General features: G+C 35.0%; 3 protein-coding genes and 2 long non-coding RNA genes across 10 annotated transcripts; 3 read left to right on the top strand and 2 right to left on the bottom strand.

The window, feature by feature from the left end:
• Positions 1-2,267: 2,267 nt before the first annotated feature.
• LOC106348267 (protein ABIL3) lies at positions 2,268-5,256 on the bottom strand. 4 transcript variants are annotated; one of them, XM_048735099.1, is made up of 10 exons: positions 5,007-5,256; positions 3,909-4,058; positions 3,734-3,816; positions 3,496-3,646; positions 3,325-3,424; positions 3,155-3,250; positions 3,028-3,070; positions 2,843-2,943; positions 2,638-2,759; positions 2,268-2,549 (listed from the first exon to the last, which is right to left on the bottom strand). In XM_048735099.1, exons 2-10 carry the CDS (start codon positions 4,002-4,004, stop codon positions 2,373-2,375), a joined length of 969 nt encoding a protein of 322 aa, XP_048591056.1. In that variant the 5' UTR covers positions 4,005-4,058; positions 5,007-5,256; the 3' UTR covers positions 2,268-2,372. The 4 variants fall into 4 exon arrangements, with proteins under 4 accessions (XP_048591056.1, XP_048591057.1, XP_048591058.1 ...); XM_048735100.1 differs by having other exon boundaries at positions 3,155-3,247; XM_048735101.1 differs by having other exon boundaries at positions 3,889-4,058; positions 5,007-5,253.
• A 614-nt stretch (positions 5,257-5,870) lies between these two features.
• Positions 5,871-10,021, bottom strand: LOC106348268 (starch synthase 1, chloroplastic/amyloplastic). The gene is made up of 15 exons (XM_048735098.1): positions 9,610-10,021; positions 8,773-9,203; positions 8,611-8,688; positions 8,404-8,528; positions 8,207-8,288; positions 7,947-8,120; positions 7,778-7,859; positions 7,602-7,693; positions 7,459-7,521; positions 7,272-7,361; positions 7,056-7,180; positions 6,773-6,881; positions 6,524-6,579; positions 6,386-6,425; positions 5,871-6,260 (listed from the first exon to the last, which is right to left on the bottom strand). Exons 1-15 carry the CDS (start codon positions 9,851-9,853, stop codon positions 6,102-6,104), a joined length of 1,950 nt encoding a protein of 649 aa, XP_048591055.1. The 5' UTR covers positions 9,854-10,021; the 3' UTR covers positions 5,871-6,101.
• Positions 10,022-11,276: 1,255 nt separating this feature from the next.
• LOC125575894 lies at positions 11,277-13,516 on the top strand. 2 transcript variants are annotated; one of them, XR_007314436.1, is made up of 4 exons: positions 11,283-11,512; positions 11,574-12,060; positions 12,205-12,322; positions 12,681-13,516. It is a non-coding gene; the product is annotated as an uncharacterized LOC125575894 (long non-coding RNA). The 2 variants fall into 2 exon arrangements; XR_007314435.1 differs by having other exon boundaries at positions 11,277-11,512; positions 11,574-12,322.
• A 3,090-nt stretch (positions 13,517-16,606) lies between these two features.
• Positions 16,607-19,442, top strand: LOC106397890. 2 transcript variants are annotated; one of them, XR_007314434.1, is made up of 6 exons: positions 16,607-17,043; positions 17,580-17,647; positions 17,850-18,091; positions 18,277-18,494; positions 18,582-19,030; positions 19,109-19,442. It is a non-coding gene; the product is annotated as an uncharacterized LOC106397890 (long non-coding RNA). The 2 variants fall into 2 exon arrangements; XR_002652948.2 differs by having other exon boundaries at positions 18,277-19,030.
• A 1,918-nt stretch (positions 19,443-21,360) lies between these two features.
• On the top strand, positions 21,361-23,842 carry LOC106348270 (membrane protein of ER body 2). Its single transcript, XM_013787983.3, has 6 exons — positions 21,361-21,671; positions 21,876-22,475; positions 22,562-22,615; positions 22,766-22,945; positions 23,052-23,113; positions 23,192-23,842. The coding sequence occupies exons 1-6, from the start codon at positions 21,464-21,466 to the stop codon at positions 23,654-23,656; spliced, it is 1,569 nt and encodes a 522-aa protein (XP_013643437.2). The 5' UTR covers positions 21,361-21,463; the 3' UTR covers positions 23,657-23,842.
• The last annotated feature ends 1,259 nt before the right edge of the window (positions 23,843-25,101 follow it).

Genomic DNA, 25,101 nt, shown 5'->3' with positions numbered 1-25,101 from the left:
TCCAATTTACCTCAAGAGACCCATAAAAAAGTGACAGGAGCGATCTCAAAATTTTGGTGGAGTGCAAAAGCTAATAATCGAGAACTTCACTGGATAGCATAGGATAAGATTTGCGTCCCACAAAAAGAGGGAGGACTCGGTTTTAGAGATTCACGAGATTTCAACTTGGCATTGTTAGTCAAGCAGGTTTGGGCCTACTTATCTACCCAAACTCGCTCCTGGCGAGAGTGTTAAAGGGCCGTTACTATCGGCACTCGAACCCGATGCTGGTTGGGAAAGCAAGTAACCCTTTGTATGGGTGGAGAAGTCTATGGACAGCTCGTACCATCCTTAGTGATGGCCTTCAACGTACCATTGGAACAGGCGAAGACACTAAAATTTGGGAGGATTGTTGAATCCCAGACGTTAAGACTGGCATTACCAGTGGGGGAAGTTATAGATCGCGACCTGAAGGTACATCATTTGATCTCCTATGATTCTAAGAGCTGGAATGAACCACTAATAAGAGAACTAGTGCGAGCTATGGAGGTTCCAAAAATTCTGTCCTTAAAACCAAGTCAGCTAGGTAGAAAGGATGGCTACAAGTGAAAACATACGAAATCTGGAGCGTATACGGTCAAAGCAGGGTATGAACACGCTAATGAACAGAGAAGAGCTTTAATGGAACAAAGTATCTCAGACCCCAGTGTAACGAAGCTAAAAAGAGGAAAATCAAGGAAAATCAAGTACTTCATCTGGCAGGCGCTATCTGGTTTTGTTACATCAGCGAGTAGACTGTGTGACAGACATTGTGCTACAGACCGGTCTTGTCTCAGATGTGGTGCGGAAGAAGAGACGATTAATCACATTCTATTCGAATGTCCCCATGCTGGGCTTTATCCGATATTTCCATCTCCTCCGGGCGTATTCCGTGTAGTGCTTTGTTTATCAATATTGACCATCTCCTGTCTAGAGCTGCAGAACAGGGTGTCTCAAGAGAGATCATACGGAAGGGAAGGAACAACAAAATTTTTAATGGAGTGGACACATCCCCTCTTGATACACTCCAATTGGCGCTGGCAGAGGCAAAGAGTTGGAAAGTGGCGCAGATCATACCTGAGGCAGAAGACGACCTTGGGCAATCAAGAGAGGCTGCAAATAAACACGGGGAAGGACCTCAGTCACAATGGGTAGCTGTTACCAAGTTGATGCCTCATGGACTCAAGCAGATAAGATGACGGGCTTGGGTTTCGTTTTGATGGAGAATGGGAAGCGAATTCTGATGGGAATGAAGAACTGCAGCAACATCGCATCTCCTCTTCAGGCTGAGGCGGAAGCCTTCACGTGGGCTATGAAGAGGATGCTGGAACAGGGATACCGATCAGTCCTTTTTGAGACGGACTGCAATCAACTTGTTAAACTGAATGGCCAGTCATGGTGGAAGTTATCGAAGAAATCAGGATTATTTTGACAAGTTTTTCAAGCTTCTTTATCGCTTATCTACCGCGTGGTATGAATCAAAGAGCCGACTGTCTCGTGAAGGCAGCTCGAGCTCATCCTGAACCCCTTTCTCTCCTTTGAGTTGAGATTCCTCTTTGGTTGGCACATATGGCCAGCCTTTTGGAGTGATTTAGTTTTCATAATAGTTATTCGATGTCAAAAAAAAAAAAAGAATAATCTCAACATGTTGGTTCAGGTTTGTTGTCTTCTTTTATTGCGTTTACACACAGATTAATGAATCATGTGCCTTAATTTCTTATATTACTCTCAGATCAAATTTTTTGATAGAACAAAAGTAATATATAAGACACTTGAATCAATCTACTAACTGTCAGTTGATTTTGAGTTAAAAATACAAAGAGCTTAACATTGTGTCAAAACATAAACCTCAGTATTAGTTCAGTTAATCGATCCAAACATTTTTTTGTAATCCGGTTAGAAGTGGTTTGTACTCTCGGAGTGAGTAGAAAAACTATTATCTCAAATACTAAAATTAGATAAATTAATCGATGTTAAAAATGTATGGAAGAATATACCCTCCCATATTAAAACTTCTGATAGGATATAAGTAATATGATTTTTTAAAAGTAATCCACTACTTACTAATTGATTTTGAGTTGGAAATAGACAACAAAACCGAATATGCCACCAAAAAATTTTGTACTTTTTTCAGTTTGGTTTTTCTAATCAAACATTATCTTTTTCGTTTAGATGTTTTCTAGTACATTTTCGATATATTTGTATGAATATATTGCACCCACATTTTGAGAATCATGCGGCACACAAAAAACCACACAAAAGCATATATATTTGATATTATGTAACAGAAAATGCAATTAAAAATTGGAATCAAGTTTCCGGTTTACCAAAAGGCATACAAAACCAGCTTCTGTTCAATATTCGTCCAAGTAAGTGTAAAGCGTATCATCCTTCTTGGTTTTGCGTCGGCTAAGCAACGCCTTAAGGAGCCGTTTGCTCTTGCTCGGTTGTTGCTGCTGCTCTGGTTCTTTCTGAGCTTCTTTCTCAAACGCAACCCGAACGGAAGCTGATCTTCTTGGTTCTGACGGATACTGAACTCATTTTAAAAAAAAATTCAAGAATCAAAACCAGTCAAAGTAAAAGAAAAGAAATGTTCAAAAGCAGTTAACAAGTGCTTACCCGTTTAGGAGTAATTGTCCTACTCTTGCTAGGAGTCGTTGGCCGGCTAACCGATGTCGGTCTGATAGCAACCGAACCAGATCTTAGCAGCGGAAACCGGTGGGGCGATACTGCTCGTTTATCTGGTTTACCAAACACACACAATTTAAAAGATTTGTATGTAATGTTCTCACATTAATAAGCCTAAACAGAGTTTCCTTTTTACCTTGTTCTTTCTTTGGTGCCGTGTTGGAGATAGAGGACAACGAAAAGGTTGCTGAACGTTGAGTTCTACGTTGAGGTGGAGGAGACGGAAGTACCGGTTTTCTTCAAAAAGTAGAACCAACAAACAAGTTTAATCACTTAACAATGGAACTTACTAAAAGTAGACAAGATTATATATATATATACCTAAGTAGTGGTGGTGGCGTTTCCCGAATTGTAGTACGAACAGCTTTTATGAAACAAAAGCAAAATCAAGAATCAATGATAAATCTTGGACAAAGTATATATGAGGAAAGGGAGTTGAGTTTTATACCGTTTCTGAACTGGTTCCAGTCAGCTTCTTCACCAATACTGCTTTCAACGCTCTTGAGCTTTGCGAGGTTACCACCTTTCTTGATTTCACCGGCTGCTAGAGAGAAGTTTCAGTTTATGATGGTTAAATGAGAAAGAAACGCGGAGGGAGGGAGAGAGAGGGAAACTTACAAGGCAAAATGTATCGCTTGTGGAACTTTGGAGTGTTGATGACAAGCGATTGCTGAGAACGACCTTCATGGTCCATATACTCTTGGCACATCCTTAGCCTCTATACAATGTATAATATAAAAACTCATTAACTTAGAAAACTACATTATGAAGAGAAGATTGTTGATATACCTGTTCGATGCAAGCAACTCGTAGCTCGGTTCCAGTTACTTGATCAACTTTTTCATCGACGAAGTCATTAACTTTATATGTAACTGAGCCCAAATGGTCAACTGTATTCACCAGAGCCTTTATTGCATAATCTTTCAGTGTCTCCACGACTCTGCATACACATAAGTAAAACCTTTATAAGAGCCCATTTAAAAAAAAAGAGTCTAATAACATTTAAGAGGAATAAATTTTCACTGACGATTGTGTGTCTCCATCGTTTGTGTAGGATAGTTCGAAGTACTCAGCTGCTGAATACAGCTGTGTTCTCAGATTCTTCAGATCCTGTAAAAACAAATATGCCATATCAAGAAGAATTTAGCAATGATCATCAGGACTTGTGAAGATTACTCTCACCTTTAAGATTTTGAACATACCTTGAGACTATCAGAGAAGAGCAAACTCTGTTGCATAGAGATTTCATCGTAGTTTGAGCCTTCCCGGGGCATGTGCATTGTAGCCGCTGCACTCATCTTGATTCAAAGGTTTAACTAACAATGGAGTCTCAAAACTCCTTCTCCCTTCCACTGTGGAAACAAAATGATCAAATAAGAATGTACTTGTTACCACAATATGGACAAAGAAACAAGAGAAAGAATCTTGGTAACAAAAGGTTAGCTCTGATCCTTAAACACCCTAATAGACTTGTTGATTATCAGCTGCAATTGAAATTTGATTTGTTCAAGCTAGTAGCAAAAAATGAAACTGAAGCAGCTATACGTTATCTTTTAGATCCATATGAAAGCACAACACTCATGCTTTTTTTAAGTGTAATTGGACCGCAGATCTCAGAGAATCTAACATATAAAAAAGCTTTTCTTAAGGAATTTTAAAGAAAGGTATTAAGGATTCCTGTGGATGTATTAAGGTAACAAGAACACGCTAACTATTATAATCTAATAAAGAATAAGAAACAGACAAGAAGTAGAATCCACAGCTCTAAAGCAACCCACCAGTTTTATATGAAACAAACAGACAGATTTTGTCTGAATCTTCAATAATACTCTTTTGCAAAATCTACTACAACAGATTGTTTCAAAACCAAATAAAAATAAAGAAAAGCTGAAATTTCAACCAAACCCAGATCAAAATCAGCTCAGCTTGTCATGTCTCAAGTACCAATCAAGAACTGAATTTTATTTTTGTTTCAATAGCAACTGAAGTCAACAGACACTAACTAGTTCAAGTTAATTAATAAACCCCTCAAACTAGTTCAAGTTAATTTTTTTTTGGTTTAACCATAAACCCCTCAAACAAGAACATTGAAAGACTTCAACTTGTTATTCTAACAGAGCTCTTAAAAATCTCAATTCAAATTTACAGATTGCATCCCGAAAATGGTATTTACCGACAGAAGAAAAATCACAAGAGTTATCCAAAGTCTAAGCCTTTTCAACATTACTGAACTGAAACACACACAAAAAAACAAAACAAAACAGGTAACTGGGACTGGCAGAAGATTGCAAGAAACTAACCTGAGATTTGTCACTGCAAGCCTCTCGCTTTTGTAGGCTAAGAGAGAGAGAGAGAGAAGAAAAAAAAACACAGACGGGATATGTATAATTGCAAAAATGGGGATTTAAAGACCAACCGAGAAAAAGACCTGTGTTTTATTTTTACAAGTGTTTATCCAAAGAGGAGAGAAAGCGGAGCGACCTCGAAGAGAAGAGGGAGTGATTAGAGGAAGAAAGTTAAGTGTTGAGTTTGGTATATCAGACAATGACTCTGCCCCCACTTTTGTCCCTTCAATTCCGGAGCGACCTTCGCTCTTTGCTCATCATTTCTTTTTTCATTATTATTGAATTTTACTAACAAATTATTCACAAAACAAATAAACTGTGAATCCAACTTCTCAACTATAAAACATGATAAACCAATGTTTTGACAGTAACCACTTTGAATTGTAAATTGTTATTAACGGATGGATTAGTATGTTGCTAGTTATAAAGTTTCAAGGAAAAGAATAGTTATAACAAAGACAATCATTGTTAACCATACTACACTTTTTCAAATGTGAACTGATTGGTCAACTAAAGGAATGCTTTTTGAAAATGTGAACTCCTAATATAGTACTATTTGATAAATCAATCATAGAGAAGTGGGATCGTGCGTGCTCGAACGATAATGTTTGATTGAATGAGGTAAGCACGTCTCTAATGGACCTTTTTTAATTTACATTTCACGTTTTCTTTCTTTCTTTTTCAATGTGTGTTACATACTGCTCTCCTACTCATTCCCATCTTATATCATTCAAGTTTCATCTAATTATTTGGTTATGTAATCATTATCATTACTAATCATTTGCCCATCTGTTTTCTCAAGCTTTTAAGACTAGTACCTTTAATTAAATAGTCAATAGATATCAAACTCAAAGAGAAGGATTATTCCCATAAACAGAAAAATGAACCCAAATATTGCCTCATCACAACTAAAATCCTATACTTCCCCAAAACAAAAATCATAGTTTATAATTTATATATGACATAGATACATGCTTCATTGTGCATATGAACACCATAGATTTTGGGATTGCTCTGGTCTGATCCGGTCCAACTCTCTTTGGTTCGGATCTAGTTGATGTAGGGAGGGTCCATGAACACCCACTGGAACACTTGCTCGTACTGAACGGCAGCGTTTTCCCAAGAATAGTTTCTGCTCATTCCTCTTCTCATCAATCCTTCCCATGACTCTTTATACTCTCTGTACGTTGCTGCAGCCAACCTCAATGCCTGAAAGCAAAGCAACGCAACAGGGTCATTTTTTTCCCCAAGTCATTTCACCAGTAAAAAAAACCTCTAAACACAAAAAAAAAAAAAAATCTTGAGGGAGAAATGGAAAAGTTCAAAAGGCTTACCGACACCATGCTATCTTTTGACAATGGAGAGAAAACCCACCTAATACATTAAACCCCATTATAAGATCACACAATGTCATATGAACTTTGATCAGTCACAACTTTTCTTTTTATCAAAATAGAATAATGTTGTATTACCCTGTACCAGCACCAGCTCCACCTTCTGCATAAGGATTGAAGTTCTCAACCGTATCCTGAATACATTAACAATCCAAATATTATAAATCATATATATATATATATATATCCCTATTAGAACTATCAAACAATTCTCTGTTCTAGACACAAGCTCACTCTCTGGCAATGAGCCCTCTACTTGTAATCATCAGTTAAGTTTAATATAATCCTTGGTTTCACAAAAAAAAAAAAAAAAAGACACAAGCTCACTCTGAGTCCTCCTGTGGCATGAACAACTGGAATGGTTCCATATCTCATTGCATATAACTGATTTAAACCACATGGTTCGAATCTTGATGGCATCAGAAGAATGTCACATCTGTTTCATATATTTACACACAAAACAAAAAAGGATCCAATGAATAGTTTGTGACAATTTTAAGTTTTCTAAAAAAAAAAAAAAAAAAATTAAGTTTTCTACAACAAACTCCACCACACAAGTCATGTGATAATCTAAAGAATTGACTTAAGCTAGAGTAATCTTTGTTATTACCCGGCCGTGATGCGATGAGAGATGGGAACATTGAACCCAACCCAGCCACGGAACTTGTCTCTGTATGTTTCCTCCATACTTCTCATCCAGCTCTCACATTTTGGATCACCTGAACCAAGCATGACCTGCAAGAAAATAGGACATGACCAAATGTGTAATCACAGCAGCAGCAGTCCCTGTGCATTCCACTTAAATACGTTCAAAAGACTCACTTACGAATTGAATGTCATCCACCATGAGATCAGGACCAGCAGTTTGAATCAGATCAATGCCCTTCTGATAATCAAGCCTTCCTATAAACCCAATCTATAAAAAAAGATTTTAAGACAAGACAACCTACATGAGTCTGACTATAAAAAAAACAGAAGACGTAAAAGAAAACGCTTCGCTTATGAAACCACACCATAGGACATTCAGGCCTGATGGGGAGACCCAGTTCCTTTTGTAGTGCCATCTTGCATTTAACCTGCAATCACCAAAGCAGACATCAAAAGGTCAATATCACCATTACTTTGGCAGCTCTACTTAAAAGAAGTTTCACATCACCTTGTTGGAGTAATCATCAAGAGAGTAATGGAAAGGAATGTGTTCATCCTTGGACGGATCCCACTCATCAATATTGATTCCATTAGTGATCCCTGATAAGCATCGCCATTACATCATCTCCCCCAAAATATGTTTTATTTTTGTAAAAGATGAGGTATAGTCAGAAGAAGAGGTACCATTAATAACACTCTTCCGACTAGAAAGCAGATCTTGAAGACCATATCCACCTTCAACAGTAGTTATTTCCCATGCATATCCCTGAAAAGATGAGGACAAGAGAATCATCAACATTAGAGAATGTGGGCAATAGCAATTAAGGGATTGTGTTTCCAAAAGAGTCATCACCTGGCTCACGGTAATGATACGGTCAGAGGTTACAATAGCACCCTTGAGAACATTAACCGCTTCACCGGTGTCTAGAGCATGTGTTCTTGCCCATGTTGGAAACACCCACCCCACCGCTCCATACCATTCCGAAGGTAATCCCAAGTTGCTGTAAGTAGCTGCTGGCTCCACTCCCTTTTAATTAAAGAACCAAATAATGAAATGCTATGGTATGCTAGCAAAGGGGCATTATACCAAGAGAAATACTATAAGCTTCTCACCTGATGAGCGAGGTTATGGATGATCAGAATGCTTCTTGCATCTTTATAAACTCCATATGGGCGATACTTTGCAGCCAAAAGTCTGGATTCAAAGGGAATACACGACATAAGTTTTAAAATCCAAAATTCAAACACAACTCTGCACTGCTGTTCAGAGTTTATATCTTTATAGGTAAAGAGAATGAGGAAAGATTTACATGGGGACAAGTCCAGCATGCCAGTCATTGACCAGGAAGAGAGACTTCTCTCCGTAAGTGAACCCTCCAAGAGGTAGCACAAGAGGAGCTTCACATGCTGCATGGCAGAGTAACGTGAAGCGAAACTGTACACAAAAGAAACGCTACAATTAGAAACTAAACTCTTTCTTTCTCCAATGTCAATGGTCTGTCAATCAACAACAGTACCTGATTATCACCAAATGCTCCTTTACTATCTCCGTAGGGATTACCAGGTCTATGGTAAGACTGATGATCAATAAAAACCTGTAAAACATTACCAAAAAAAACATTTAAATCAATAAAAAGATTATCAAAACTCCACAAAAGATGTATGCAAGAAGTGATTACCCAATCAACACCGTCTCTATACTCATGATAGAAGGAAACTTCTTGAGAACCTCCAAAGCAATGAACGGTGACGCGGACCCCCAAGTCCTTAGCCCTGGCGTAGTTTTTGTCAGCAGAGGTGCCATTCAGGTACCGAGGAGAGATGACCATGACACGGTGGCCACGTCCAGCCAAAGCTATCGGCAAAGAACCACAAACATCTCCTAAACCTCCTGTCTTGGAGTAAGGAGCAGCTTCAGAGGTAACGAAAACGAGGTTGTTGATCACTTCGGCTTTGACGCTCGTGTATTCGACTTCCGCAGCTCCTTCTTCAACAGCTCTGTTGCCAGGTACACCAAAGTCAGCCATCTCGGATTCATCAGTAGCGTCTGAGGTCCCTTCTTGGTGTGTAGTCTCTTTTGTTGTGTTAGTGCTGATGATCTCTTGATCACCTGTACAAGAGAAGAAAACATGGAGCTCAGCTTCTTAATTCTATACAAAGTTTGATAAAGTTTGAAGATTAATGATTCTGAAGATGACTACAAAGAAAATTCTCAAGAGAATCATTCTCATTTGAAAAAAACTGTAACAATATTATATACACAAGTGTGAATAAATAAACTATTAATCCAAAAAGACTATGAATAAATCAAGATTTAAACAAAAAAAAAAATCAAAATCAAACATAAAGTTTGATACTTTAAATCAGAAACTTTGAAGATGAGTGATTCTGAAATTTGAGAGAAGCTCTGAATCTGAAAACTATTCTCATTTTGTCAAAAATGAAACCATATTATATATACACAACAGTGAATAAATCACTGTTAATTACCAAAAAATAAATAAAAGTAGTAGTACCAGGAGGAGCGAGCTGAAAGCCAAGAAAAGAGGCAGAGGCGGAGCCATCTCTCTCGGCGTCAGTGATGTCATCAGTTTCAGACTCTCCAGAGACGGAAGCACGGCGGAGCAACAAGGGCCGTCCGATGCTGAATCTCCGCGGGGAATGAGGGAAAGTGACACTACCGATCGGACGGTTATAGCTGGTCCGGTTGAATCCCACCACGAACCTAACCGAGCCACCACTGATCTGAAGCGAAGCCATTTGATAGATTGAGAAAAGAGAGGCTTCTTTCTTTCGGAATTGACGACAAATGCTGAGAAGGTCTTTTCGGATATTCGGCTCTCGTTCGATTGAAACCACCTGTGGCCTATCTACTACGGAAAGAATCCTTCGAGCTTTGCCGACATGCTTCCAAAACTCCTTTTTTTTCTTTTTTTTTAAGTTACCACTTCTTGTCCGAATTTAAAATAAAAAAAAAAACAATTTTACAAAAAAAAAATAAAAAAGTCTCAAAAGTTTAGATCTTTTAGGAATCTTATTTTATCCTCTTAAAACAATTTCTTCTTCGAACTCGAACCAACGAAAATTCTGAAAATTGTTTTGGAGTTTAGATCTACAGCAAAAAGTTTCACTCCAGTTTTTTAATATTTTTATTTCCCCAAGGATCTATCAGAAAAAGCGCGAAGATCAAGGACGACTAGAAAGATCACAATCACACTTCATGTGAAACTAAAGCCTCACGTTTCGCCACGTGGAAATTAGTGGGCTCCACTATTTCAGGTGACTGAAACTCGGATTTGGGCTAAAACTAATTTTAAAGCATTGGGCTATAAGTTTTTAGTTTATTTATTAAATATGGGCTTGTTTTGTGAAATGCAAAATATAGGCCTCATTATTTGTTTAATGGGCTGCAACATACCAGTTGTTCTTTCAACACGTTTTGAATATGGATAATTCATATTAGTTAACGACCAACTAACTGTAGAGTTTGGTACACCACCCTATCATTATGCGTTGTCTTAGCGAGTTGACCATAATACATCCTTTAGTTTTTTTAATTGTATGCGAGATTCTTTTGTCACTTCGTGCGACTCATGTTACAATCACGTTACATGGTGAGTTCTAATCACAGATGTGATACTATATTGGGTAAATGGTAATTCCAGTATTTATAACACTTTTTTTTAACACTTTCTACTGTCAAAAGAATATTTAATCTTATCTTTTAGCATAATGTACATATTTTCTTGAAATTTATAACTATCGTAGGCTTAAATTGATTCGCATTTGTACATTTTCTACTCCTAAATGATATGTATCAACTCATATTATAAAAATCACTCAAAACCCTAAAATAACTCTCTGTAATACAAAAAAAGTCCAAAAGAAGTAATTTACGAAGAAAATAAAAAGATCCAAAAGATGTTCGTTATAGGATAATAACAAAAAAATATTTAACGCCTCGTGCTTCCCTCGTGGGAATTATTTATGTTATATATCTATATCTATATTATATTAAAAGGAATATATGAGGAATATGGAAGCTGTCCACGTCCTCAATTAAAATCAGCCAATCAGAAGATTTCTTTTTGACATGTCATCTCGGCTGTGGATTGTTGGGCTACGATTTTTTTAAGACAGAATGTTAATGTTATTGGCCCAGTAAACCCATCTTCCTTGCTTTCGCCTTCTTCTTCACGCTTTTCGCGATCTGAGAGCGGAGTGATTCGACGTTTCTCTTTCTCATTTCTCCAGACCCCGATTTGCTAGATCGAATCGTGAGACCCTTTTCTCTTCCTCTCTTCGTTTCTGTTTCACGATGATCCTCCTCAGCACCTCAATCGACATGATGACATCAAATCTAATGACTTCCTCGAAATCCCATGACAAGGAAAAGACTGTTGCTCCTCGGAAGAATCGGTAATACCTCCCATGTCCTTTTTCATCAATCTGTATATTAACTTACATTTCTTTTCTAAAGGGAGGACATATCAGAAGCAAAAGTATAGAGACCGTTCAAAGGAGGGAGAATGAAACAAGGCGGAGTGATAGAGCAGAAATCAAACATGTTGAGATGGATTCCGCCTGGATCTCCAGGATTAGGCGGCGTTGAGGTTAAGAACGAGAAACATATGCGCCAGGTGGCTCTTCAACGAGACGAGATTGAATAAGACGTGTTCAGCAGGAGCGGGAACATGGCGTCTCACTGACCACGAAAGAGGACGAAAACCTTGCAGGACCATCTGGATGCAAGTCACCAAGTGTTCGACGAATTGCCTCACACACAATTTTACCAACAACTTTATCGTCTTAGCCTCTCACGAGGAATATCTACGGTTCGTTCAGGTTATTTTTCCTAATTTGCTAATCAGCTTTTGTTTAAAATATTTATATAAATCTACAAAATGATGCTCAGGAAACAATGTTGGAGATTTCAGTTACATACGGAGATGTCCTGAAGCAAACATGTAAATAAATTTAGAATTCGATTTATAAGTTAGTTCAAAGCTTCTCATATCACTACTTCTTCTCAGCTTTTAGAAGTCAACATTTATTTGTTCTCGAGGTTTCCGTTTTTTTTTTTAACTTTTGACGAAAAACTTACTTTGTAGCTCATCTTATAAAGCGGCAGATGCAAATGACTCTATTACCAAATTTGAATACATCTTCAGCTGCGGTCTCTTTGATTGTGTGGAAGAAAGCATTGGTTTGTTTATGTATATACAAACGGTAATGTTTACACCTCCAATATATCCTAATAAAGTCTTGTGAATTTTTAATCTGCAACTGCTTATGTTCCAGATCTAGGTTCTACTACATTAAGTAAGTTCTGTTTTTCAACAAATATATGACTTCCACTTTGTCAACTACACCACTTTCGCTGGTCTTACCCTCATTTCAATATCATTTCTTTACCTTGCAAATGCCATTAAACATTGTGAATATGAATCTTGGTTTAGGTTTCAGGCATAAAATCAGGGTGTAATGTCCATTCACCATCATCTTTTAAAATAATTGTATATTAATATTGTGTTATAGAGTTTGGCACAACGAAGGGAATTTCATGGTTTATCTGTTTATCTTTCAGAGAAATGTTTGGTGTCTCAGTTTATGAACATGAAGGTTGCTGGCAAGTAGAGGATGCCATGAGGCTTGCAAGGGGGAGGTGTCAAACTGAGGACCTCACCTAGATGATTAAATTAATCTTACCGATGCTATGGTGGCATACCAAACTGCCGCAAAAGCAGCGGCTCAGATTCAGAGCGTTTCGGGATAATGCGATGAAGGCGGCATGGCACAGTCAAAGGTTATCCAGTTTGCCAACATCGAAGAAGAGGCTAAGAGCATATGATGAAGATCTAGAATGCTTTCTGCAAATATATGTATAGTAATGTCAAAGCTTCTATCTGGATTCACTGTCGGTTCCAGACATGGAAAATTCAAAGAGAGTTCTTCAAAATGTGGGGTCAGCAAGTTAGGATCCAAGTATGTAGTGATATAAGAAGCGCTAATGCAACCAACAAGGCAATGAAATCGCGGCGGTTGACGTGTGTCAAAGTGGATTATAGAGAGGTGGAGATACAGAGGCATTGATGACCGATTTATGATGGGGTAGAGGATTGTGTTTAAGAAGAGTAGATCTCGCTAAAGTTGAAGCCATTGTCGAGACTTGGAAAGGTGTAAAAATCTTTCCCAAAAATATCTATCATCAATTAGACCCTTCATATCATATAATCATGACGTTTATTACTCTTCACGATTACCAATTGTAGACATTTTTCTATATTTAAAATAATAGATATTGAGCAACGAAAGATCTTCTCAATTAGATACACAGAAACTCTGAGTGAGCTTAGCAGTTGGTGCATTTTCAGATTTTTTTTGTTGATTTTCAGATCAATGACAGAAATTCATGATATACTATGTATAAGTTGCAGTAAACAAATTGTTTGGATATTAATCCTCAAACACTAAGATGCTAGCACTACATCGACACGAAAGGAAACTCTTATGTTAACGCAGCTTCGACAGCCACTTCAAAATTAAGAAGTAAGCATGGATACAAGCTTTTGTGATATGGGATCTTCTCCCAACAAAGAATTTTTAAGACACTCATTTCGTCTTCAACCTCATACAGAATCTAAGATAGAGCCTCAAATTATTGTTTAGTAGTAATATTGAATCTTATTCCTCATGTGAAATGCCTCAAATTCTTTGGTATACGTCTTCTCTTAAACATGCATTCATAATTGGTTGATGAATATTGATAAGTATTGTTTAAAATGCTTTGAATGATATTATTATTATTATTATTATTATTATCACTACTAATATTGTGGAACTATAGATTATTGCGGAGAAATGCGAGTAGATGTTAATTATGTCCAAATTAGAAAGCCTAATAATCCTAACCAAATCCCGAAACAACTCAACATGGTGGAGTGGTTTCTTTGGATACATAAAGCGTGATTGTTTTTAGGCGGCAACATACTATAAGGAGTGAATTAAATGGTGGTCGTCAAACTAAGACTTCCGAGACACCCTGAGATATGGTGTTACCAATTTTCAATCTTTTATGAATTACACCACTGTAGATAGTTTAGCTCTTATAAATTAGAATGACTTGGTAAAATTGTCCCGTAAAAATGTCTCGATAGCCTATTTCCTGATATTTTTATGTATTGGTAACCCATATAACATTCACTGAGTACTTCTAAAAAGTTGAAAAATCAATCTATCGCTTAATGATAATAACAATTAATCTATCAGCTTAAAGTTTGGTTAGGATTATGTAATTTTCTATCACGATTGCAAATTTATCAACCAAAAGACAAGAACGGGACAGTGGTCAGGAATCAGGATAATAATACCACTGTATTATCAAAAGATAATAATAATGATAAACCCATTTGTCCAAAAAAAAAATAATAATGATAAACCCATGGTAGCACAATAAACGTCATGTAGCTAATTTCTTAGAGCACATCTTGATATCAAAGACAAGAAATCATAAGGATCATTCCAAAAATATATAAAAGAGCATGTAATGTTGATTATTCACAATACACTCAAATAAATAATATCTAACAACCAATTGTCACACACACATTGGAGTTGATACAAACAATATGAACACCACAATTCACAATAGACTATTTTTTTTGTTTTCGGACAATCGCAATAGACTAAATATATCATAATAATTGAATCAATAAATATTAAGCAACCAATACAGATATATAACATAAAAAAATAATAAGAAAATTTAAAACAATAAAAATAATAATAAAAATATCAATAACAAAAAAAAATCTTTTTCAGTTGGTTTAGCTTGGAGGTAGGTGTATTAAATTATCGCGAGAAATTAGTCATTGTAACAATATTAAAATCTACTACTCTTAGAAAAAAATATTATTTATTCTTATTTTAGATTTTCTTCAACTATATCAGATTGAAATAGAAAAATATAAATAATTACATTTTCCATAATTTTCTAATTAATAATTTTTTTTCTCTAGAAAAAAAAATGTTAGTGGTCTTTTCAACTCAAACCCATAAAATTTAATAAAATTTAAAATATAATTTTAGAATAAAAATAAATTATATTTATTATTTTCAATTTAAAAAAATTTCAGATAGTTTATAAAATTTAAATATATTTTAATATAAAATAGTTTTAGAGTAAACTCATTCATCCGCCCGTAGGGCGGACCATCCCCTAGTACTATACTAAAAGGGGGATATAAGCCATGGAGAGGGTGTCCACATAGGATAGAAAAATCAACCAATCAGAGAACCCGAAATTGCCATGTCATCTCATTTACTTTTCGTAAAAAATAAAAAAAACAATGCGAAGGTGAGAATCGAACCCGGGTTAGTATGATATATATATAGGACAGTTACCACTAAGCCATTGAAACATTCTTGGACACATATACAAGAACCACTAAGTATATAATCACAAACTCTTATGTACATTTACAATAATATAAATTCAATTTTCAAGACTCCGATACTTTGTTTTGTAAAAAAAAAATAAGTAAGTGACTAAGCTAATATATTCTTAGAAAGTGTGAGAACGTTGACAAATATGAAAAAGCATAGATTTTTGTTTTCGTGACAAAGTTAAGAATTTTGTAAAAGTAAGTTTAACATATAAATTTTCGTGACAAATATGAAAAAGCATAGGAAACAATTAAAATATACTTCTCTAATGTCTTAATAAAATATTATTTAAGGGTGTAATAATTAAATATATTAATTCAATAAATTTTGTAATTTATAGACAAAACAATAACACAACAAATTTTGAAACATTTGTTTAACCTATCGATTTTTTTCATGAGAATCCAACTAAACAAGATAAAAATAATAATTAGATTTACAAATATTTAATTACCATTTTATTCAATTTTGATTAATTTCAAATTGTCATAATGTATCTTTTTGAAGTTATAAATATGAAAAAGCATAGATTTTTGTACAATTTGACAAAACAACTCAAAACATATTTTTCTAATGTCTTAATAAAATATTATTTAAGGATGCAATAATTAAATATATTAATTCAATAAATTTTATAATTTATAGACAAAAAAATACCACAAATTTTTTTAAAACATTTGTTTAACCAATCGATTTTTTTTTCATGAGAATCCAACTAAACAATTAGATTTACAAATATTTAATTACCATTTTATTCAATTTTGATTCAATTCAAATTGTAATAATGTATCTTTTTGAAGTTACAAAAAAATTAATGTTCTTTCTTTATTAAACTAACATTATATATAGATTCTATATACACAAAATAAATCTATATTATAATGAGGGAGTTTTTGCTCTCTCCTGAGCCCATCCACGTCATCACCTTTTCATTTATTGTGGGACCCACATAATTTTTATTTGATTACGAAATCGTTTGTGTTGTTTTTGGGCCATAAATTTGATTACGGTAATGTGAGCCCATTAAAAAGTAATCAGTAGTATATTGAGTCGTTACGGAATCAGTGATTATACGCCATCCTTTCAGCTCACTCCTCATCCACAATGAAACCCTCACATTCGCTGCCGTTTCAGTTCTCAGATGTAACTGTTGCCTTCCACCACCATGTTTCATCAAAGTTTTACATTACTGTAACAATTAAAAGGCATTCCGTCTCTTCAATTCCCCTCCTTTCTCCTATATATTTCAGTGGCTTCTCCCTCTTGACCCATACCCAAAAGAGAAGCTGAAATAAACCCGATGATTGCATGGCAAAGAATTGCTAGATATTCCGCAACGGCAACGGCTCCGGCTATTCTTCCCGGAGGCGAGCTGAAGAAGACCGAATCTGGAAGGCCCCCTAATTGGTCTTGAGATGCTGTTGATAAGAAGAGGAAGATAGAAGCTGATGCTGCCGATTCAAGATAAGAACGATCAGCTTCGAAGCTCTAGGCTTATCTCTCAGGTACCTTTTTAACCTTCTATTTTGCTTTCCTTTATTTGATTAATATAATTTTGTCCCACTGAATACACGTTTGAATCATTGACAGACAAATAAGAAAACGCTTCTGTGTAGTGATTGTTTTGTGATGAGTGTTTTGATTTGATAAAATCCGCTTGGTCAGATCTGTTCATGAACCAAAGAAATAAAAAAAAAAACTGATCGTTCGTTTGTCAATTGTTACATTTGCCTTACCAAAACAAAGTTCCAATTCATTGTAAAAGTTGCATGATTAAGAAAAAGTATATGAACATAATTCCTTGAAATTTCAAGTCATGTATTAAAAAGCTGAAGCCTTTGCTGTGCTGATGGAATCCTTTAGTTGTTGGATTAAATTTTAGAAAACAACTCGCTTATGGTTTGGTTTCTATATCGTGATGGGAATTATTTGATGGAGAATTTGTGTTTCAGTAAGCGAGCTACACAATAATTTAATCTGGTTCTGTGATGCAGCACTGATTGTGAATCATTTTTGACGAACTTCCTTATTTTGTTTTCAGCTTGGGAGGTTGAAGCTACTATGGACTTTGTACGTCATGAGAGCTCCATTCTTCACCATGTACACAAGGTGAGTGGGGGAGTTAATATGTATATCTCTGTTATTCTACGGTTTCAGTCATGTTTTGCTTTCATAATGAAAAAATAAATAACTCATTGCTTTTCCTTTTCCAAGGAGTTTCTGGATCTCGACTGATAATTTATAATAACCAAAAAAACCTTCGTCTGTTTGTGATCTTCTAACGACTTGACCCTCATGTACGGCTGTGCAGAATTCCGTCAATCATGGGTTTATCACTGCTGCTCGTGCCAATCAGTACGGTTGATCGGTGCTTCTCTACGAACCGGTACGATCATCAAAGTTGATCGGTTTGAAGTTGGGCAATGCACCATGTATACAAGACTACGGATCATCCTTTTGTTATCCGTTTCATCCCCACCACCACGGTGTCCAAGGTTCCGCTGTTAACGTCACCGCAACTACTCGAGTTGTGGTCTGTTTTCTCCTTGACCCGTAAGCCCTCATCAAACATTTTGTAGCTTTGATTTTCACTTATTCGTCACATATATATATTTTTTTAAATAAACAAATTTTGACTAGAATATATATTTATGCTAAATCTGCTGCTCAAAATATAGTCCTCTCAATACGCATCCCCCATTTGTAACCTAAACTAAGACATACTTGCTCTTTTTCAGGTAACCTCTATCTAGACTCCCCTCAGGACCAAGTTCTACGTTGACACCACCATCCCCGCCATTGAAACATTCACAGAGAGGTCCGTCTAGCATTAAAAACAATACCTGACTTGGGTGCAGCGAGAGAGGGTTTTACACGTGTTGAAACCATGGGGGCATTAAAAAGAAAGAACGTGTGACAATTGGTGATTTTCATACCTACATGTCCAGCTCACCAGGTCAGTGTAGCTCTATCATATTTTAAAAAAAAAAATTCTCCATGTGAAATCGAGGTCAGTCATTGATAGACTTTAGAAATCCCTAAGTGTGGGAATCGTAGCTCAAATGGAAAGCAAGAGGAAGTTGTGGAGATGGCTTTTGGGATGTGTAATAACCAACCTTTTATATGGGTCGTTCGACCAGGCTCTATCATTGGATCAGACGGATAGAGAGTGAAGTCAGTACAATTGTCTCAGAAAGATGATATATTGTGAAACGTGCACAGCAGATAGAAGTACTAATTAAGACATCCTGCAGTTGGAGGCTTCTGGAGCCATTGTGGATGGAACTCAGCTGGAAGTGAAGTAGAAAGAGGAAAACGTCGAGAGATCTGAATAAAGAAGGTGCAGAGATGAAGAAAGCATCTTTGAAAATACCTTCAATATAATCCTTCTTTTGTTTTTTCTTCCTTGGTTAGGTTATGATCTTTACCAAGACCGATTATTTTCAGAATTCTGGCTCAGCCGAAGATTTCTCAAGAATGTTTAAATTGAAGGTATTTTCAGATGCTGAATCTTGCCAAATAGATTTACTTCTTTAGCTTTTCTCTTAACATGTATATTTTTTCTTCCAGCTTATATTATATATGTTGCTATAAAGAAAAGAAGAACCTTGGGGGTGCCATTCTTGACTTTATTTTTAATACAACATGTATATCTGTGTGATTGATGCTTTGTGTCTACATGATTTCCTTGAAGATAATGTTTACAATACCAGGACTTGAGAATGTTGGAAAAAGCCGCAAACGCAGTCGTGAGTGAATGTTGAAATTTCTATCATGTGTTTTGTTGTTTGAAACATGGTTGTGTTTTTATTTATCCTGCAAACTATAGCTCATAGGAAAAGAGTTTCTACTTTGATTTTTTATTATTATGACATGATTCTCGCAGATCAAGATGTTGTTATCTCATTCCAATATGACATGATCACATCGAAACATTAGAAAAATAGTATCACTGTGGTGTCCTGAACATCCACAGCTTTCCAACCTTATTTGGCCCCCTCTTCATGTTTTTTGTTAACTAAAAATACAAATCTTACCCAATCACAAACCACAACATAACACAGCATCACCTACAGGTTTTTTTGTATAGAACAACAATAACATCCACGACCCCGCGCTTGCGCGGGGGCTCTCTCCCTAGTATAATATAACAACATAAGCTTGCTTTCCCAGATTCATATGAAAACTTTTTAAGTTATCCACCAAAGCAAATTAATTAAATCAATGAAATTGTTAAAATACAGCAAATTAATATATAATTTTATTTTAAATTAAATTATTTAAAAAGTGTATTTTCGTTCAAACAAAATAATAAATAAGTAAAACTGATTTGATGGTAATTTTTATGATATATATATATATATATATATATATATATATCAATTTTGTGAAAGAAATAGAAGTTTAATATGAAAAAAAATCTTAAATACAAAAACCTCTAAAAAGTAACAAAAAAACTAATAAATTAAACTATGATATCACTTAAAAGCTTCTTAGACCATATTAATAAAATATTTAAGTGATAATAAGACAAATTTGATTTTTTTTTCCAGCAAAAGTTTATTATTAATTAGCATCAGTTATTTCAAGATGTTTAAGAAAGGGTGGACAAAAAAATAGGATGGACATTAATGATATATGAACTATGAATAGTACTTTGTGAAGCAGACTTAGATAACATATCTTCATATCTATTTCCAGTCCTTTTTGATGCCTAAATTCAATTTCTTCAGAGTAGTTATTCCACAAGTAGATCATATGAGATATTGTTTTGATATGTAGATTTGTTTTTTCAATGTTAAGAAGATTGATAACTGTAAAAATGTCTCCTTCGAATATGATATGTCTATAACCGAGTCCCGAACATGAAACAAGTTTGTTTAAAAAGTAAATAATTTTATTTTTCTTATATTATATAATCAATATATATTATTTACTGATAATAAAAATATAGTTATTCTTCTATCACAAATATCTATGCAAATATGTGAATCAAGTACAACAATCAAACAACATAATGATTTTCATAAAGAAAATTTAAAAAGTATATTTATGTTATGTAGTTATATTTTATATTCTTTAAATAATGTAATACAATATTATACATTATTTTTTTAGAATTGAGAAATACATATATCAGTTATACAAATTAAGCGATAATTAAACAAATTTGATTTTTATTTTGTGAGCAAAAAGTTTATTATTAATTAGCATTACTTATTTCAAGATGTTTAAGAAATGATGGACAAAAAAATAGGATGGACATAAATGATATATGAACTATAAATAGTTTTTTTTAAAGCTGACTTAGATAACACATATGCACATCCATTTCCAGTCTTTTTTGATGCATAAATTCAATTTCTTCAGAGCAGTTATTCCACAAAGAGATCGTATGAGATATTGTTTTGATATTCAGATTTGTTTCTTAATTGTTAAGAAGATTGATAAGTGTAAAAATGTTTCATTCGAATATGATATGTCTATAACCGAGTCCCCAACATGAGACAAGTTTGTTAAAAAGTAAATAATTTCATTTTTCTTATATTATATAATAAATATATATTATTTACTGATAATAAAAATATAGTTATTCATCTATCACAAATATCTATGCAAATATGTGAATTAAGTACAACAATCAAACAACATAATGATTTTCACAAAAAAAAAATAAAAAATATATTTATGTTATGTAGTCTTATTTTATATTCTTTAAATAATATAATACAATATTATACATTATTTTTTAGAATTGTGAAATACATATAATATCTTATCCGCGCGTAGCGCGGTTAAAAAATCTAGTATAAGATAAAGATAAATCGAGAGGACCAAAAGAAACAATTTTTTGTTTTGTTGCAAAAGCTGAATTCTCCTTTCATATCTTTGGGATCGGTTTCATTACATTGGTGGTGTGTCTATATGGACCGACCAGCTGACGGAAGCAAGTTTGGGGAGGGAGGTGAAATTGTAGATGCAGATTTCTTGGTGGGTCTTCTCGAGACCTTCAGATTTGGCAAATACAATCTTCCCGCCATAAAAAATGTATTAAATGCGCCGGCAAAGGTTACATCGGCGACGGAGCAGCAGGACAAGACCACCGAGAAGCAGGATGAAGAGGGATCTCAAGGTATTTTAGTCAACTTGTCCTTGTCCTTTTCATTTACGTTTTTTTTGTTTTTATAATGATGTGGTGCTTTAAGATATCTTTAATTTTCAATTGCGTCTAGTACTTTTTGAAATTTACAAACTACACCTAGTTTTTTTCTTAACCGGGCAACAATCCTGCATAACCCGGTAGATCAATTTCTCGTTTATTTTGTGGTCTGATTAGGTCTCGTAGGGAACACGTCTGTTCACGAAAGCATAGGATCGGTGTCTTCCAGTTCAGATCCAATAATAATGGATACTATGAGCGAAACCGGTTCACATAATGAACCTGTTTCAAACGAAGAATCCGGTTATAATTGGTTAGAGTCGAACCCCACAAACTTGCCTAATGTAGAGAATGAAAGGCACCACAACGCAGAAGAAGGTGAGATAGTAGTAGAAGAAGAAATATACAAAGAAGAAGAAGAAGACAAAGAAGACGAAGAAGAAGACGAAAATAAAAACAGCGAGAGAACATCATCTGAGTCAGAAGAAAAATCAAACCTAGAGACATTGCTTGCGATACAAGAAAAGTACGAGCTTTATTGTCCAAGCTGTAGCTCTTGTATCACCAGAAAAGTGATTCTTAGGAAAAAGGAACATGTGAAGCTCGTTGATTTGTATGCGGATCTGAAACCTTATGAATCAACCGACATTGAGGAGATTGAACCACCGGTTAAGCTGCATGTCCCGGAGACTCTTATTGAGAATGGTGATCAAGAAGACAAAAAGGAGGGTTATATCTTCACTTGCTTAGCCTGTCTAAAGTACTACATCCGAAAAGGTACATCAAAATGTTCCTAAACTGGTTTCATCTCATATTAATCTTATTGGTTTTAGAACTTGACCCATGTTCTTAATACATATTAGGAGCCAGGTTCTTACAAAGAGATTATGCCAGGGGATTACCTGTTGAGGAGTCAGGTACGTTATCATTAACTGAAAGGAACATATTCTTAACAAGAAATACAATTTTTATTTATTTTTGGGTATTAAGTGAAATCTAATTCTTTTCACAAAAATACAAAGGAATAAAACTATAGAAGCATCATACTATCTACACTTTGTCTACAGTTGAAGTACATTTAGAGCCTAGGAAGAGTAGTAACACCACTGAAACACCGCCTCAAAATAAACTCGACCGTGAAAGATTCACCGTTGAGCTACTGAAGAGCACCGTGTACGGTGGTCTAACCGAGACCATCACCAGCCTCGTCGTTGTATCTTCTGCCTCTGCCTCCGGATCCTCCACCGGTATGTCACCAATCATCTGATTGGTCCTTACTCTGCATGATGATTGATAACTTATATATATATATATATATAAATGATTTAATCTATAAAACTTTGATTGTTTCAGAGAATATTTTGGCTCTTGCAGTCGCAAATTTGGCCGGTGGTCTCATCGTCCTTGCTCAAAACGTAATTAACGACTCTAAGCCCTTAAAAACGTAATTAACCGGTTTCTTAATTCTAACCGGTTCCGGTTTATTCTTGCAGCTTCGTGATCTAAGAAACAATTCAGATCAAGAGAATGATCGGTACAATGAGCTGTTAGGGAGACGTGACAATATCCGGTTGCATGTACTAGTAGCGGTCCTGTCTTACATTTTCTTCGGCCTAATTGCTCCATTGGTTTACGCATTTTCCTTCTACCAAACCGGAATCAAGAACTACAAGCTCGTCTCGGTTTTCTCGGTTTCTCTGGTTTGCGCAATCATGCTCGGTATGATCAAGGTCTACGTCCGTAAACCGGTCAATGTACGTGCATCGCCCAAGCCTTATCTCAAATCGGCTGCTTATTATACGTCTATTGTTGTTGTCTCTTCTGGAGTGTCACACATTGTTGGAGAAATTGTGGGAGAGTATATTCGAAAGCTCGGTTTGTTTAGTTTATACCAGACCGGTTTGACTTCAACATTTGATGGTGTTAAACCAGATGAATACCGGTTTACTTCCTTCTAACGTAGCCAAAGGAGTAAGGGAGAGAGCTATATCCAAAGGAGTAAGAATTAAACCAGCGTTGTATATTTGTGTTCAACTAAATATACTTTTTTCTTTCTTTCTTTTGGTATATGCAAAGTGGAGTTTTGTAAAAGGTCTTTCGTCTTTGAGGTTTTTATTTGATAATGGAGTATCTTTTTGAGTTTAGTTGAGTGTTACACATAGAAGAAGACACACTGATTTGACCAAAAAAAAGAAAAGATAAAAAGAAGATACATTACGTCCGAAAAAGGCTCAGCGTTGTTGGAGATATCGTGGGAGAGCATATTGGAAAGCTTGATTGGTATTAGACTGGCTAGGCTTCAACATTAGATGGAAGTAAACCAGAGGAGTACCGGTTTACTTCCTTTGTTTTTTATTTTGTAACACCGGTTTACTTCCTTTCAATGCAGTGAAAGAAGGAAATATTAACCGGTCAGACCAGCCTTACTTCCTTTCAATTGTTTCTTTCGTTCTTCTGGTATGTGCAAAGTGAACTTCCTTAAAAAAAAGTTAGAACCGACGACATCCTTGTAAATTGTAATAAAGGTCATTCACCTTCGAGGTTTGTATTTTATAATGGAGTCTCTCTTGAGATTATACTTATGATATTAAGCCATATATAAATACGTCACTTTGAGTAGTAGCATTTGTTTCTCAACTATTGTGGGTTTTTGTTCGGGTTCGTGATTGGATTAGTTGAGCTGGTAGCGGGTTAATCTCTTTGAGAAAACTACAAGAGTTGTATATCTCGGTAGCTTGTAGCAATCACTAAATTTACTTGGTTCTTTCCGTATTTATTATTAGTCGTTATTGTATTTTATGTCAAAACTTAAAATAAGCACTCTTTCCATTTTTATTAGATCTTTTGTTTTGTTTGAAACACTCCATTTTTATTAGATAGCATTCTATAACTGTATACACAGCCACTAAAAAATCATATAACTTTTAAGCAATGTTTTTAAACCCGACCCGGACACTGAACCGGACGACTTACCGGGTTGTTGGGTTACTGGGTCGACCGCGGGTGAACCGCAGGTTAATAAATAAATTAATTTTATTATATAATAATATATCAGCTATGTAAATAAAAATATAGAAACTAAAGTTTAATATTTTCTAAATGTTTCTTAAAACATAATAATAGTTTGGATATGTATATATTGTATGTTTAAAAACTTTTAGAAAATACTTAATTTTAGTTTATATATTTTTATATTTATTTGACATACAAAATATCAAAAAGTAGTTTAGATTATTTAAAATTTTCTCCAACAAAGTAAGATTTACGACATCTAAAAATATCAAGACATAAAATTTATAAATATTTAAATGTCTAATTGAATAATAAATTAAAATTTAAATCCAAAATAAACCAAAAGTAAAAGATCATTGTAATAAAATGTCAATAACGGAAATAAACTAAC

This window comes from Brassica napus, chromosome A6, assembly GCF_020379485.1.
Source record: "Brassica napus cultivar Da-Ae chromosome A6, Da-Ae, whole genome shotgun sequence".
In the NCBI taxonomy this organism is placed as follows: domain Eukaryota; kingdom Viridiplantae; phylum Streptophyta; class Magnoliopsida; order Brassicales; family Brassicaceae; genus Brassica; species Brassica napus.
This window is presented reverse-complemented; position numbering and strand designations above follow the sequence as displayed.

What these genes read in the sequence shown, in the direction of transcription:
- LOC106348267 (XM_048735099.1), bottom strand. Translation starts at nt 4,004, where the DNA reads ATGAGTGCAGCGGCTACAATGCACATGCCCCGGGAAGGCTCAAACTAC. An exon ending in CTGGAACCAGTTCAGAAACG is followed by an intron (nt 3,071 to 3,154) that starts GTATAAAACTCA and finishes GTTTCATAAAAG; the next exon opens with CTGTTCGTACTACAATTCGG. An exon ending in ACGCCACCACCACTACTTAG is followed by an intron (nt 2,944 to 3,027) that starts GTATATATATAT and finishes TACTTTTTGAAG; the next exon opens with AAAACCGGTACTTCCGTCTC.
- LOC106348268 (XM_048735098.1), bottom strand. Translation starts at nt 9,853, where the DNA reads ATGGCTTCGCTTCAGATCAGTGGTGGCTCGGTTAGGTTCGTGGTGGGA. An exon ending in TCCATAACCTCGCTCATCAG is followed by an intron (nt 8,121 to 8,206) that starts GTGAGAAGCTTA and finishes TTTAATTAAAAG; the next exon opens with GGAGTGGAGCCAGCAGCTAC. An exon ending in CAAAAGATAGCATGGTGTCG is followed by an intron (nt 6,261 to 6,385) that starts GTAAGCCTTTTG and finishes CTTTGCTTTCAG; the next exon opens with GCATTGAGGTTGGCTGCAGC.
- LOC106348270 (XM_013787983.3), top strand. Translation starts at nt 21,464, where the DNA reads ATGGACCGACCAGCTGACGGAAGCAAGTTTGGGGAGGGAGGTGAAATT. An exon ending in GGATGAAGAGGGATCTCAAG is followed by an intron (nt 21,672 to 21,875) that starts GTATTTTAGTCA and finishes TGGTCTGATTAG; the next exon opens with GTCTCGTAGGGAACACGTCT. An exon ending in TCATCGTCCTTGCTCAAAAC is followed by an intron (nt 23,114 to 23,191) that starts GTAATTAACGAC and finishes TTATTCTTGCAG; the next exon opens with CTTCGTGATCTAAGAAACAA.